Raw genomic sequence first — 16,482 nt, 5'->3', positions numbered from 1 at the left:
TAACTTGAGACCTAGTAAGAGAGCCTCATATTCAGCCACGTTATTAGTACATCTGAAATTCAATCTGTAGGCTCTGCCTTCTACATAGCTATTTTCTTTATTGTGTACCCAAACTCCAGCCCCTGCTCCTAATTTGTTAACTGCACCATCAAATTCAAGGAACCATAGAATATCCTGTTGGGAAGGAGTTTTAATGATCTTTTCATGGGCTGGCAATGTGAGTAGAAGTTGTGGTTTATCCTTTAGGTCGTCTTCTAGGACAGTTTCATCATTTGATTGGGTATGCTTGAGATTTAGAACAGCAGCAGTATCTAGTGTTTGATTAACTGCTTTTTCATGGGTGGTGATACTTTCATTTGAGTCTTTCTCTTGTATGAATATCTTGGTTTCAACTTCACCTTTTGAGGGAGTTGTGGTGTCATTGAAGAGAATGTATGAGTCTATGTCTGAATGGATAGCATATATGGGAAAGTTTTGAGGCTTTTCCTCACTGCTGACCATGTATTTCATTAGTGTTTCTCTGTACAGTCTTTTTGGTTGCCCAAAAACAGAGATGGTGGCATATGACATGTCTAATTGTAGGGAACCTTGGAGTTTAGCTCCCCATGATCTTGATAACAGCATCCCATACTTAGGTGGGATATCAGCAACTACCACATCCATTAGGATTGTCTTATTTGGGTATTGAACCAAAGACACACATAAATCTTTTATGAGACCTAGGCACTTGACTTGGCTGGAATCAAAGGAAAACAGGTCCTTGTATGGTCTAGTTATGTCCAAATTCAGTCTTTCCATGACTGCTTTTGGCATGAGGTTGTGAGAAGCACCTGAATCAAACATTGCATTGTGTAGTATTTTGTCATGAATATGTAAACTGACATAAAACGGTAGTACCCCTGTGACTATTGTTTTTCCATCCACTTCTGGGCCAAATAACAATTCTGGAGTGTCATCCAGCACATTGACATCATCTATGTTGCTGGTGAGTTGAAGGGACCTTTTGATCTGTAGTTTATAGATGTCATGCTTGGCTAGTTCCACGAGAGGAATAGCTATCTTTATTTTGCCAATTTCAGTTTCTAGATCAAAGGATTTTTCAGATTGGGTCCTGGGGTTATAGGTGACAGTCCTCTCCTTATTCATTAAATCTTCTTCTTGATTTTTATCTTGACTTTGGGACTTATCCTTTTTACTCATTTCTTGAGGAGAAATAGTTGAATAAGGATGAGAGGGGGGAGTGACCATAGGCTGCTGTTTTATGGACAGTGGTTCGGTGATCTCTTCAACAATCACTTCTTGTGTATGTGAATTTATTTTGTCATTAGGTTCAATGACTATAACTCTTTCAGGCTGCTGATTATCCTTTTTCTTTTCAGGCTGGTTGACATTCACAGTTCTGCTCCTCAGCTTGTATTGTTTATGGACTTCATAAACAGCAGTGTCATAGCCTTGTTTGAAGTCAAAGGATTCACCTGATTTAGTTTGGAATAGTTTGATTTCATCATCCTCATGATCCTCTTGTGTTAAGAAAACTTGACTTTCACCATCCAGACCCATTAAATTAATCTCAGGATCTTCATTGGGCTCAGTTGATGTGGAAGTTTCTGCATAATTTTCTTGGAAAGGGGGTCTTATGTCTTGGTCAGCACTGGCCTTGCCAATGTTTGGGTTTGGATTTCTCCTAAAATTTGGATTCCTAGGAGGATTGTTTTGTGGTGCTTCCCATGATGCTTTTCTCTCAACCGATTCTACCCTATCACCCAATCTCTTCATACCATTAAGTATTGCATCAAGTTTTTGATCAAGGGCTGTGGGTTCTTCTTTGTATATGCTTCTCTTTTCTAACCTTGCCCTGTTTCTTTTGGCAATCAGGTTTGCCTCCACTGTGACAGCAGCCTTTTGAGCGTCTTCAAGGGTTTCAGGTTCTCTTTCCTTCAACTGATATGCCATGTCAGGATCAAATCCATCAGGGAATTTGTACAAGGCCAAATCAGGAGGAGGTCTTAGGTTTTGTGGTATTGCATTGTACACATTGTTGAATCTAGCACAATACTCCAGAACGGTCTCTTGCGGACCTCTCTTGATTGTTTCATATTCAGCAAGTATGTGCAGGGGATCTTTCTTCTTCTCCCATCTGGTAGTAAAGGCTTGATACAGTTCATCAGGAGTTGCAATGGAGTTTGCATTCAGGGATCTAAACCAAGTTCTTACATCCCCGGTTAGGCTTTGAACAAACATCCTCATTCTGACACTGTCATCATCTATTTCATAGGTCTCAAAATGGTCTTGCATCTTCTTCGCATGCTGGACAGCTGTTAGGGAGCCATTGGAGTCAAAATAGGAGATTTTGCTTTGGTAGTCTTGAGGTAAAGCTGCAGCATTAGCTGGTATCTGCAAGGGTGCATATCTGTTAGCCATATTTACAGGATTTAGAGGATTAACAGGGGTAGCTAGGATAATAGGAACAGCGGGTACGATAGGGGTGACAAGTGAGGCTGAACCTAAAGTGTGGTTCAAGGGGATATGTGCAGTGGATGAAGATGTGAGAGGGGGACTTTGAGATGTGGATGGTGAGCTAGGGGAACTAGGGGTGGACCGGAAAAGGACCTTGCATGGAGTAGGGATGAGGCTGGGATGATCTGACTCTGAGGTCAAATCAGCAGGTTGCTCCTGCCTTTGCTGCCTCCTAATATTTCTAGGGATGGTATTTGGATTATCAACAATGATGGGTGGATTAGGGTCAGGATTTGCCCTAGTGTGCCGTGGATTTTTCTTAGGAGCCAGCTTTCAACCTGTTTTTTGGGATTTTGTAGGAAGTTTTTATATCTGCAAGGACTGAGTGGAGATTTTAGAATGGCTATATATTCTCAGAGCTAAGATGAAGATTCCCTAAACAAGCTCCTCCTTAAAGCTGTTAATGTGATGCAGAAACAGATTAAAGGCCTCTTGGCTGATTTCAGGCTTGATAGTAGCTATGAAAATATATGGGAATTGAAAAACTCAAGCAATCCCCAGCGGAGTCGCCAATTATGTTAACACCCAGGTTGTTCCCTATGACTCCCAAGGGAATACGGCCGGGGTAACCACTAACCAATCTTTGGATCACAGCTTCTAGCCAAACTGTGATCAGAGAGGGCTCTCTCTTTATGATTTGTCTCTGTTATGATGGTGTTTTAGGCTAGCTATTATGCTCAGGTTTTGGTTTATGTTTTGGTTGAAGGATTTCTTTTAGGTCTTATGATATAGTGTTTAGATAGTGTAATACCATTGGGCAATGGAGTCTGGAGTTGTGAAATGATCTGATACGCTGGATTGGTGGTGTTCAAACTGCAGGGCCTATTGTGTATTTTAGACAAACAAAATTAGCTTAAATGGTGATGTATGTCAACCAACAGAAAGCAATTAAGAATTTTCTATTAAGTTGGTGAGGTGAAGGTGAACACACTGCACAGGAGAAAAACTTGAATTCCTGTGACAAAGGCCACTGTGAAAGGTGTATTCTGAAAGTGCAGCAATTAAGAATTACACTTATCTAGATTACAGCTGAAGAAAACATTCATAAACAACACAGATTGAACTCAGGGTACTCAGTGAATAAATCCTGAAAGTTATTCTTTTTCCTTGTTGCTTAGTATTGAAATCAGATAACATATATGGATTTTAACAAAACAACTAATTGACAGAGAGAGATACAGAGACTTATTGTATGGTGAAATACACAGGAATCCAGCAGTTATCAACAGACACCAGAACGCATCCAACACCTCAGAAATCCGAGAAATTCCATTGCTTTCTTTATTAACTTCTGAAAGGATTACAGCATAAGAACTTCTTCAGGAGAAATCAACAACAACCCTTGCAAGCTCATGCGAAGGGGGCTTTATAGGAATGCGTATACAAAATATCTCAGGCATTGAGTCATCTGAGAGAGAAAATATCTTCATAAATTTGTTCAGAAAGTAGAGAAGTTATTACAACTTTAAATGCAGCATAAATGCCCTTTATGTCTGTCAGAGGATAATTTTGACCTTTGGAGGTCATTGAGTCGGTTGCAACGCTTAGCTTTAATGCTGATAAATGCGCCTTTATTTCTTGCTGCGCTATATTTTCTCGGCCCTGCCAGCTGTAGTCTTCTATCTCTGCTTTGTTGGCTGATCCATCTGCTGAGTTGGCTCAGCTTTAATCCGTCGTGCATGCTGATTTTGTTAAACTTTGCTTTGCATGACCACTGATATTTTTAAGAAACAAAATTGTTAAGTGACTCCCTGTTTACAAAATCTTCTGTATTGCGTTTGTCCACCATTCTTGCGTAGGGAGTTGATGCCTGAGAATAGCATCCATTGTCTCCTCTGCCTCTGTGTACTTGAAGAAATTGGGAGCCACCCCAAACAGGTGATTGATCTCATTCATTATAAAAAACAGATTCTCGACTCTGTCGTAAAGAGACTGTCCTGTGGCTGGCCCTGTTTCCTCTGAGGTGCTGGGCTTATCACTGATCTGGCTAGTGGCAAATGTATTGACCCTTTTAGCATACTGGTCATGTGTGAACAATCTCCCTGCGCTGTTCAGTAAGCCAGGGAGTCCTCTGCTTTCTAACACTTGAAACTTTTCCAAAAACTTGTTCACCTCAGTCTGCATATCCTGGGTTCTCCTCTCCAATGTCTGCACTAAGTTTCTCAGTGTGAGAACCCTTTTGACCATTTGGATAGTCTCAGTTCTGTTTGTAATTCCCATGGTAGCCAACTGAGAACTTGTTCTATGGTTAAGTACATTGATCATTCTGGTGGCCACTTCAGGCATATTGCCCAATGAAGCTCTTGATCTGTAGACCTCCTTCTGTGCCTTTGGGATGAGCTCTAATTGCTCATGGATTGTCTCAATATATGGCCATTGCACATTGATAGATTGACCAATGTTAGCCCACAACATTGTTTTAAGCTCAGCCACCACCTTATCTAACTTGAGCTCATTCTCTAGCTCTTTGATCTTGTCTTTGAGGACTTTGATTTCCCTGCCCTTTTCTGCCACTTCTCTCTTTGATTTATCATGTCTGTCATTTACCTTGGCCAACTTATCCTTGGTCTCATTTAACTCTGTCATTTGAGCTTCCAGGATTTGGATTTCATTCTTCAGCTTTTGCATATCCAGGCTTTGGGCCTGCTCTGTAGTTGTTGGCACTGCTGAAGTAGATGTTGCTGTCTGTTCAGTCTGTTGAGGAGGAGGAGCAGTGATAGGAGCAGTTTCCTCAAGATTTATGATTTGAGGAGGAGGCTGAGAGGTCTGACCCTCTTCTTTTTGTTTTAATGCTGCTTGCAATGCTGCCTTTGCAGCCTCTGATTCTCCTAATTTCTCTTGTGCTTGAACAAGCTCTTTATAAATGGAGATCAACAAATCTGTGGTGTCTTTCTCCTGCCTTTGTTGGGCTACTTCATCTGTCTGAGGGTGCATGGTGGCTGGGAGTTTGATTTTCTTCCTCATGGCAGCCATGTCAGCATCCCTTAACTTCAAGATTTCCTGTATCCCTGAAATATCTTTGGGATCATGCCCAATTTCAACGATTATGTCTTCCAGGGACCTTATTCTGTTGTCCTTCGCCTGGGATGATGCCTTCTCCAATTCCAGTTGAGAGGCTGTGGCATTGAGGCTGCTCTTTAGCTTATAATTTTCCAATGTTTCATCTGCTAAGGAGGCATACACCATCTCACCAGTTTGTTTGTGCAGTTCAATTTTGTCCATTGGGTGTATGTCTTTGGCCATGACCTCCAGGTTAGTCCTGAGATAATCTGAGGCAGATTGGGGTTGCAGTGCTGTGGGCAAAAAATGGCTCATAATCATTTTGCCTTCACCTACATCAAAAGCAGACATAAGTCTTTGCTGATTGGTAGGAGCCATGTTTAGCAGGTGATTGTACAGCTGTACTTTGATAGGATCATTCCTCCTTTTGATGTCTATAAATTGCTGTTTGATGCTTATTTGTCCTTCTTTTTGTTGGCTGGAGGAGCTGACCTCCCCTCCCATGGTCCTGTCCTGTTCCTGCTGGAAGGAACTTGCTGAAGCTTCTCTGCTGGGTGGGCCCATGCCCAATGCTTGTCTTATTGCTGCATCATCCTCAGAAAAGTCATTTAATCTTTGTCTCTTCTCTCCCTGGTTGATAGATGAAGTGAGAGGAGTTTCTCTATCCCTTTTTCTGCTTAATCCTCCTTCTGTGGAGTTTGGAGGACCGAGGCATCAGTGGTGACTTCTGGCCTAGGAGGCACTATGTTTTGAGCCTGTTGCTCAGTGGAAGTTGGGGTATCCACCACTCTTTCCTGCTGCAAGGGCTGCTGTCTGTCAGGTTGCCCTTCTTCATGCTGCCTTTCCTGCTGTTGTTGATGCTGTTGCTGCTCTGCTTGCCGCTGTTCTTTATCTAGCTGCTGTGGCTCTTTCTCCATTTCCTTTTCTTTTCCCTTCTCTGATATGTTTTCAACAGCTTTTGTAGTTCGCTGTTGGGCAGTTGAGGAGGATGCAGCTGCTCCAATTTGTGTGCTTGGAAGTGTGAATACCTGTGGACAAAGCTCAAGGTCAGCCAACTTCTTTAGATTCCTTAGTGCCCTTTTGTTCAGCTCTTCTTGTGACAAGGGCTCTTCTAGGGTCCCTCTCCTCCATTTGTCTTGATTAGCATATTTTTCAATGTGAGGGATACTATGATGATCATAGGCAGACAACTTATATTTGAGCCTCCTCATTGTTATAAAATGATTAGGGTCATAGGGTGTCCATGGGAAACTTGTTTGGAGGCCAAGGAACTCAAGCATTCTATCTGCTTCCCTCCATCCTTGCTCCCTCTCGTTATAGATGAGATGGCCAAGTTGGCTTTTCACTTTTAACTGTGCCTTTTTGCCTTTTCCTGAAAAGTGAAGCACATCAACTCTGCCAAATTGCCTAAAATACTCTAGGGCAAATAGCCTCATAGGCACATACTTAGGTAATCTGAATGGAGGCAAATCACACCCATATATCCTGATGACGGTGTGGTTTTGGTAGAAGTACCAATCCCCAATGCTGTAAGATTTGGACAGCTGAAGAATTCTCTGCATGTCATCAGTGAGTCTTGGAGGAGGCGAGCTCATCAGCATTGCCATAGCTGGATGGACAAACAGATCTATGAATTCACAGTAAGTGTATGGAGACTCAGGTGTAATGTGGAAGACAGAGGACCAATAGACCACTGATCTGGGATTGCCTTGGGCATCCACTCTTTTGATTGAAAAATGAAATTTCTCATGTTGATGGTACAAGATCAAATGGTAAATGTAGGAGGTGTATCTGAACATCCTTTCTCTCGCCAAATTCATCAATTGCTCATGAATCTTGTCTGATATGTAGGTGGCATAGTCATAGCAGATTGGTGACTTGCCAGGAGTAAACATAAGCATCATTACCAGCACAGTTGCATCAATATGCTCAATTGAATTATATCCCAAGATGGGACAAATCATATCTGCGAGGTCTCTGCCCAGCCCATTGAGATATACATGACCAATTGGAGGGTACATCACAATCTCAGAGTTAATGTATAATTGATTAAGTTTGATAATTTGAGCATCTGTCAGTTTAGCCCCTTGTTGTATCAGGTTCACTAGTGACAAAGGGACCAACTTCTTCTGAGTGTTGAAGCAAAGCATGTCTCTGATAGCTTGAGGGGTAACATAGAAAAGTACTAAACCAGATGGGTCAACAACTGCCCTCTGAGAAGCATCATAATGTGCAGCACATAGGTGGATTAGTTCAGGGAACTGGTTGACCTGAGGGAGCTTAAACATAGGGAGGAAAGAGTCCCATATGCCCAATATATCTGTCCCATTTTCATGCTTGGCTTTCAATTCATTCAACAAATGAATGTGGAATTTGCTGCTCATAAACATTTCTTCTGTAATTTGGTAATCCATATCTGCCAAGGCTTGCCATTTCAAGTTCCTTTGAGGGGCATTCAGAGGCTGAACATTTAGTATTACAGGAGGGACTGATGGGTCCATGGATTTTCTAGGATTGTGGGTAGAGTTGCTATGCAGAGCAACACAATCAGGTTTTCTTCAATGAAAGATGTGAATTGTAGAGGACAGAGAGTGCATGGGAAGGTTGCAGCAATTGAAATACTGCTTTTGAACAAAATAGAGCAGTAGCAGAACTGAGCAGAGTTTGCTTTGTGGTGAATTTGTTTCTTGCAGGTAGCTGGTTCACGATTGCACAAACCAACGAGGAATTTCCACTAAATTTGCCCAATGTGGCCTCCTAAACGTGTAATGGTAGCACTGGTTTGGTATGAATGCTGGAAAGGTGGAGTTTTAATGGTGAAATTGGCGTTTTAAGGTCTGCTCACAGGCTATACCCGGAATTCACGGAAAAATGGACTTGCAGAGTGAAAATGGAGAATACCTGGTGAATTTCGTCGGCTTAATCTTGCTAATGCGCGAGTGATGGACGCTCTGGCGGTCTCGAAATTTCCTCAGCAGGCTGGTGCAAGTTTTATACGTAAATTGCATGCAGAACAAACAGTGCAGCTTTTGCCAAAAATAGCAAAAAACGCGAAATTTTCGGTCTAAATATGGATTTTGGCGATTTTGGCGCGTTTTTGTGCTGACGTCAGCATGACGTCATAGGTGGGGTCAGGGTCGGATGACGTCAGCATGACGTCATCAGGCCAGGTGGCGGGCTCTGATTGGTCCACGGGGATGGTGAGGTGGCAGGATAGGTCAGCCAATGGTTGAGCTGGAGGTTGACGTGACGGCATAAGTGGCAGTGACGTGGGGTGACGAAGAAATGACGTGGTGATGACGTAATGCAAATGGAATGGGGGAAACCGGAAACCGGAGGCGGTTTCATATCGCACCGCTTACAGTACGGTGGCGGTAAGTGTCAGTTGTACCTCCGATGAGCCGTGGAGGGGACGCGTGGCTATCGCATGACGTAGCCAATAATACGGCCGTCGGAAGATATCGCCCGGACAGAGGATCTGCTCCGATGCAGTGATGGCTGTCAGATCTGGGGGGCATGATCGGACGGCTATCGGAGGGTTGATGTGATAGGGGGATAGGGCGGGTAACCAACGGTCGTCGGAAAGGGTCCGATGCCTTGAGAGCCGTTGGATCTTCAATTCTTTAATCGGACGGTCGTCGGGAGGACGAAGGGATCGACAGGTAAGGGGAGGGGCGGGGATTATTTTAATAATTATTCTGGGGATCTGTGCATGGGCGGAAAACTTTGGTATAGTGGGTTTTCGCGAATTTTCTGTGGAAATGTGCCCGCCCTTTGGACTTTAGGTAAAAGGGAAAAAGTGGGTTTTCCATGTTTTTAGCCATTTGAAGCGGGTAAGGGTATAAACAAGGCTTTTTTAGGAGGTTTTATGTGTAAATGGGGGTTAAAAGTGAAAAAATGGATTTGTAAAGGGGAAAGGGGGTTTGGCTTAGGCTTATCACAATGACCAGATGTCATTTGATCCCTTTAGAGAACATATGGCTATAATGCCAAGGGGAGGGATATTTATACAAAATTTGGGGTTTATACACCATGGTGTTAATACTAGTAGGGGAAAGGCAATATGGGGGATTTACATAGTAGAGTTAGAGTTAATATGGATGGGGGGAGTGAATGGAGGGAGAAAATACTAAGTTTACTTCAAACTCACTTAGTTTAGGGAGTAGATCAAAATGAAAAGATTTTAGACAAGAAATGTGGCTTCTAAAAGATTAAGAACCACCATGAAACCATAATTTTTCCATGAATCTCAGCTGATGAGGGGATGTTAGTAAATGACATGAAAAAGGGAAAAGGGAAGTTAGTCATGCTTTCTGTTGCAACTTGATGAAGAAGAACACCTTGTCAACTGATTGACTTTGCTCTGGTAAACATAGTTAACACATTTGCAATGGTAAAGATAACCTTTCTGCAACCCCAACTACTTACCCAGCTACTTGCCTAGCATTTTTTATTTCTTCTTGGAGGGTGCACTTGGACTTGCAAACCCTTACTTGCCTTTTCTTTTCTTTGGCTTTTTCTTTGTTTTTCCTATCTACTTCTACCCTTATCACTTCCAAGGTCCCAGATTAAGCTGTTGGGAGCCTTTTCTTCTCTACCTGAACTACTTGTCTGCCAAGATTAAACAGTTTGGACAGACTTTCTTCTCTAATCTACAACTGCAAATTTAAACCATGGAATGATCCAGATTAGACTGTTGGACCCTCCATCAAAATTGGGATGTATTAATCTATTTACACACCTTATACTTCCTTGGAAATATGTGATCTTTGCATGATCAAAGCAGAGCATATTTGGACCTTCCTTTGCCAATCATGAAATATGAAACCTATTGGTATAGGTAGCTAACAGGATCCTCCTGATCCCTGCCCACTGGATCCCTGCGACTGACTCAACTGCTGCTGAGGGTCTGGCTGATCCAGATACTCTAACTCCCGTGACCTCCTAAAGGCCCTGTCCTCCTCGAACTTCACATCCCGTCTGACAACAACTCTCCTATGTGCAGGAATGTAAATCCGAAAGGCCTTTGAGGTCTCACTGTAGCCCACAAAGATACCCTTCTCTGCGGTGGGCTCTAGTTTGGTCCTCTTCTCCTTGGGTATATATGAGTATGTAATGCATCCAAAGATATGAAGATGACCAAGATCAGGCTTCTTCCCAGAGAAAGCCTCCTCCGGAGTCATGTGCCCCAAGGCATGATGCGGACTCCTGTTCTGCAAGTAAACAACTGTGTTGCAGGCCTCTGCCCACAAGAACAATCGAAACCCCTGATCATGTAACATGTCTTTGGCAGCCCCTATGATGGATCTGTTCTTCCTCTCCACAACCTCGTTCTGCTGGGGGTTGTAAGGAACAGTGAACTCCCTCCTAATGCCTGCCTCCGCACAATAGTCAACAAACTCTCCAAGGGTGTACTCTCCTCCATTGTCCGACCTCAGGGACTTGATCTTTCGACCTGTCTGAGTCTCCACAAGAGCTCTGAACTCCTGAAACCGCTTGAAGACCTCACTCTTGGTCTTCAAGAAATAAATCCAGGTCCTCCTGGAGTGATCATCAATGAATAAGACATAGTACTCATATCCACTCAAGAAAACATGAGACATCCGACCGCTCACATCGGAATGAATCAAATCAAGTATCCCCGTCGCTCTGCTGTCACTGCTGGGAAAAGGGGATTTGGCAAACTTGCCCATTGCACAACCTCTGCAAGTATCAAAGTGATCAGTGCTGAAATCTAGCACACCTGTGGTGATCTCCTGCAATGTCCTCAAGGCTCCATGATACATGTGTCCCATCATGCGGTGCCAAATCTCACACAGCTCAGAACTGCTAGCTCTGCTGTCGGTACTACTGCTCAATGCCAAAAGGGGCTAGAATGCAAACTTGTACACCTTTGCATGGCGTACACCTATCACTCTAGCTGAATCAGCTGGAGTGCCCCTGGGATACATCAACACCTATCCTCCCCTGAACAGTACCTCATATCCTCTGTCCTCCAAAGCTGAGATGGATATGAGGTTCTTCCTCATCCCTGGCACATAAAGAACATCTGACACTTTCAAGGGAGGTTTGGACTCCCTCTGAAATGTCAGTGTACCCACACCGACTGCTCTAACAACTCTGTCATCACCGAGTACTACCTCAATATCAGTGCCACTCTCTGAAAGCTCTGAGAAGTACTCCCGGACTCCTGTTATGTGACGTGAAGCCCCACTGTCCACATACCAGATACCTGTAGATGCTCCGCTAATCGAGGGAAAAGCATGCTCCCTCTGAACCTATGTGGCATGTGATCCTGCACTAGAGGACTCACATGTAGTGAACGCAAACTCCCGGTCAAAATGACCTGCAAAGTCCTCAATCTCAGCTGAAGCTGCCACATCCTGGTTCTTCCCCTTCTTCTTCTTCTTCTCCGGACACACAATTGCATAGTGTCCCATCTTCTGACAATTCCAACACTTCACTTTGGAATAGTCCTTCTGTGAGTTACCCTGTTTACCTTTACCTTTGCCTTTGCCTCCACCACCGCTTGTGGAAGCCTGCTTCTTCCCTTTGCCTTTCTTGCCTCCTACCACCAGTGCTACGTCCTCATCCTGCTCAACTGGCTTGGCTGCCCCAAGCTGTCCTTTCCTGATCTCTGTCTGAATACAATCATCCCAAAACCTCTCCCATGTGGGAAGGGTCTCACGTGCACAAACCCCATCAGCAATGTTCAACCATGAACGGGGGAGGCCATTCACTGCAATACGCACCAACTCAGTGGATGGAATGGCCTCTCCAATCGCTGCCAACTCATCTCTCACATTGGTAATCTTTGTGAGATATCCAGCTGCACTATCATTCCCCATCTTAATGTTCTTCAGCTTCTCCTTCAGGACCATCTTCCGGTTCTCATTGGTACTCTGGTAGAGATTGGACAATGCTGTCCACATCTCATGGGCATTTCTCTTTCCTCTCACATGAGGAATGCAATGGTCTTTGATTCCGTCTAGAATCAGCCTCTTACCCTTGTTGTTCTTTCTATTATAAGCTGCCAACTGAGTAGCATCAGTAGGCACAACAACAGGGTGCTGTGCTGTATGCACCATGATATCCCAGACTTCTGCCTCCTCAAAGATACTCTGCATTCTCTCCTTCCAAACGTTGTAATTTGTATGCCCATTCAACCTATCCTCCACCCTCAATCCCAATGACATCTTGCTGTCCTAAAACTGAAAAATAGCACTGCTATGGTAAAGATAAAACTGTTGCTTATGAAAAATCAGCTTGCTAGAATTTTCTGAGTGAAAAAATCAGCAGCTGTATTTTTTTCTTTTGCTGTTCCAAACTGCCCTTCAGCACTCAACCTCTGATACCATGTAAAATTTTCTGTTTTCCCACCCCGGTTTTCAGTTTGTCCTTATTTCTCCCATGTAGTTAAATGCCCATTCCCATAACCATACATTTAACAGACTGAAAAAAATAAATATTGCTGAAAACACAAATTCTGGAAATTTTTCAGAACGCTGGAAATTGCAGAATTAAAAATCAACAATAAAAAACAGCCATTAAAACACATTAAAACAATGATATTTTTGGTCAACTTGACCCTGGAAAAACCCCCTACAACTCTTGGGGAAAACCAGTTTGAGAGCTCTTCTTTATTTATGGAAAATGCCTTTTTACAGAGAGAAAATTTTTCAGCAAAAATCAGCAAAACATAAATTTTTCCAGCAAGCAAACTTATCTGTTTTTCAGCTAACAGACAATCTGGAAAATGGCTGAACGTGCTGTACGAACCGTACGGATGTACGGACTGTACGGACGTACGGATGTACGGACCGTACGGATTTACGGAGGGCCGTACGGACTTGTACGGACAATCCTCGAAAAACGTGCAGAAAGTCGCCTCCTCGAAAATCAATTTTTCCACTGTTTTGCTCACAAAAACTGCCTTTTTCTGCTTGTTCTTTGAGTTGTACGGATTTTCTGAAGTGCTGCCTTGGTATGTGTGCCAAACTGCTGCCTCTTTCTCCTCCTTTTCCAGAAATATCCTTTGCTCTCTTGCTCTCCTTCTCCCAATCTGCTCATGAAAGAATGAATGATCTTTTCCTCCTTTTCCTCCCTTAACCCAACCCTAAATGACTTTTGGGTGATCCCTAAATCCAATGGCTGAAATAGATATAGATCAATGGCTGAGATTAAATGCTCATTTAAATCTCACTTTCTATTTTTTAATTCACCCCACTTTAATAACGACCCACTTAGTCATTTATTTCCAAAGTCACTTTTCCTTTCTAATTTTTCATTGACTTTATAAAAGTCACTTTAAAATTAGACTTAGTAACTTTATCACTTAAAGTCACTTTCAAATTAGATTTAACTTTATAAAAAATTATAAAGTTACTTTAGGAGAAAAATTAAATTCTTTGGACACTTTTCCCTAGGCCAAAGATCAAAGCCTTAGGGAACCACCTGTCCTCCGGTACCAAATTTCAACACAAATGCCTTTGATCGAGTTAATCATAGTTTTCTCTTGAATGTGTTGGAAAAATTTGGTTTTGGGGAGCGATTCATCAATTGGATCCGGGCCTGCATCTCGGAACCATGGATTGCCCCATTAATCAATGGTAGATCTGCAGGTTTCTTCAAAGCTACAAGAGGGTTAAGACAGGGTTGCCCCATGTCTCCCCTATTGTTTGTAATCCAAGCTTCAGTGCTCAGTTTTCACCTAAACAACCAAATGCAAGAGCAGGAGATATCAGGGATATCCATAGCAAGGGGGGTCCAAAACATAAACCATGCATTATTTGTAGATGATACCCTGTTGCTTTGGACAGCCTCGATCCAGTCGGCCAGAAGATTTAAAGAGGTGCTCGATGAGTACTGCATGGAGTCTGGTAGCAGCCTCAACAAGGGTAAGTGCCACACTTACTGCTGGAACACCTCGCCCTCTTTGATCAGCTCTATCTCCAGATGCCTAGGATTCGTAGCCTCCTTAGAATGGACATCGTTCAAGTATCTGTGGCTCCTCGTCTTCCTCAAACGAGTCCACAGTAGGGACTGGATGCCTCAGGTAGAAAAGTTCAAATGTAAACTCCAGGCATGGGGAGTTAATTGGTTAAAGATGGCAGGTAAGACAGTCATCATCAAAGTTGTCCTTAGCAGCCTCGCGTTATTCCAGTTCTATGTGCTTCTGGCGCCTAAGGGTATACTCCAGAAAATGGAACAATATATCAGAAAATTCTTTTGGAAAGGGGGTAAACACAATGAGAGAAGATTCCAGCTTGTCAATTGGGAGACTGTACTCAAGCCTAAGATGGAGGGAGGACTCAATTTCAAAAAACTCCTTCACCAGAACATAGCAATGGGAGCTAAACTTCTATGGAGAATAATTGCGCCTAAGCCAGGCTGGGCACAGACAGCTCTCTGGCGAAAATACCTCAAAGGAGCAAGGCTGAGATGCTTAGACGGTCCCCTGCCTCAAGGAAACATGCCCTTTGTCAAACTTTGCTCCAAAGCGGCCCCCTTGATCCAATCAAAAGCCCATTGGATTCCCGGAAACGATAAAAAAATTAATTTATGGAAGGACCGGATCATGGATCGAGATCCTATCGGAGAAAGTCCAAATCTGAAATCGCTGAAGGATTGGTTGGTGGCTGCAGGGAAGAACAAATTGTGGGACATCTCCACTTGGAATGGTGCGCAGTGGGCGGGCTGGAGCCTGCTGGACCTGCCCTCAGACCTGCACCAAGAAGTCGCTCACCTCCGCGACCTACTGAATGGCATATCACCTGCGCGTGTTAACAAGAAGGACAAGCGAGGATGGGGCGTTCATTTGACGGGTTACACAGTCGCCCAAGGATATACATGCCTAGACGCAATTCCAAATGCGCCCATTGACCCGGCCCCGTGGAAAGCAGTATGGGGCAATCCCACGCTGCCAAAAATCGATATTTTTTGCTGGATACTGTGCCACAGGAAAATTTTAACAGAAGATAAACTTTAGAGGCGCGGTTTCTACGGACCATCCAGGTGCTCGTTGTACCATGACTCTGAGGAAAGCGCCACTCATCTGATACTAAATTGCAAATTCTCAATTCAGGTCTGGAGAGAACTGATGGAGCATTGGAATCCCAAATTTGAGCTACCAGCGACCATATCAGACCTGTTTGCCACCTGGAAAACTCGCTACCCCGGACCCCCTCCCAAAAACAAAGGGATCAAAGAGGCCTGGGCATCACTGCTAAAAATCTGCTGCTGGCAGCTTTGGCTTGAGCATAACAGCAGAATCTTCAGGAACCTCCATCACAATGCCAAGACAGTGGCGACCAAGGTAAAGTCCCAAATAAAAGAATGTCTGGGAGGTCTCAAAGATGACTCCAACCTTACTCAGTTAGACAAAGATTGGGGGTCCTCCTTGAACCTGAATTTCCAGCAAAATATCAGAAGCATGGCTTCTCCAGAGGAATGGCAAATAAGGGGAAAAGGCAGAGAGGACTTTAAAGACTGGATTCTCAACCAGAGGATGCACTCCCTCTTCTTCGATGGAGCAGCAAAAGGTAACCCGGGCAGCGCTGGAGCAGGGGGAGTAATTAAAAACATTGATGGTGCAGAGATCCTCCATTTTGCCTGGGGATTAGGAATCAACTCCAACATCCAAGCTGAAGCATCTGCCCTCTTCCAAGGACTCAATCAACTTCAGAATCTGGAAATCAAAGAGGCCAATATCCTGGGGGACTTTGAAGTGATCATCGAGCTGATGGTGACTAGATCCATTCCACGAGTTTTAAGATTAGCAAGACTGATCCATAGAATCAGAGGAATGGCAAATATGTTTCAAAATCTGAAATTCTTTCACGTGCTGAGAGACAACAATAAGGAGGCAGATCTTGAAGCCAATAAAGTTGCTCTGCTATCGGCCGGAACATTGAAAAGAGATGGAGAAGAAGCCTGGGTTCCAATTCCTTAAAGCACTTCAGAAGA

At 43.5% G+C, this 16,482-nt stretch overlaps 2 protein-coding genes across 2 annotated transcripts in view; one reads left to right on the top strand and one right to left on the bottom strand.

Moving 5' to 3' along the window:
- LOC149267098 (uncharacterized) overlaps positions 1–15,505 on the top strand; it is a 32,651-nt gene extending 17,146 nt beyond the window's left edge. The window contains exon 4 of the mRNA XM_089410209.1: positions 14,337–15,505. Within this exon, the coding sequence (XP_089266335.1) occupies positions 14,337–15,505 (1,169 nt within the window). The remainder of the gene's footprint in view (positions 1–14,336) is intronic.
- Positions 1–16,482, bottom strand: part of LOC149267097 (uncharacterized) — a 203,381-nt gene that overhangs the window by 86,330 nt on the left and 100,569 nt on the right. The window lies entirely within an intron of this gene.

Source organism: Pinus tabuliformis, chromosome 6 (genome assembly GCF_031772625.1).
Source record: "Pinus tabuliformis cultivar Carrire ecotype Pingquan chromosome 6, CPIR1, whole genome shotgun sequence".
Lineage (NCBI taxonomy): Eukaryota > Viridiplantae > Streptophyta > Pinopsida > Pinales > Pinaceae > Pinus > Pinus tabuliformis.
Note: the sequence above shows the minus strand (reverse complement) of the source record. Positions and strands in the feature narration are given on the sequence as shown.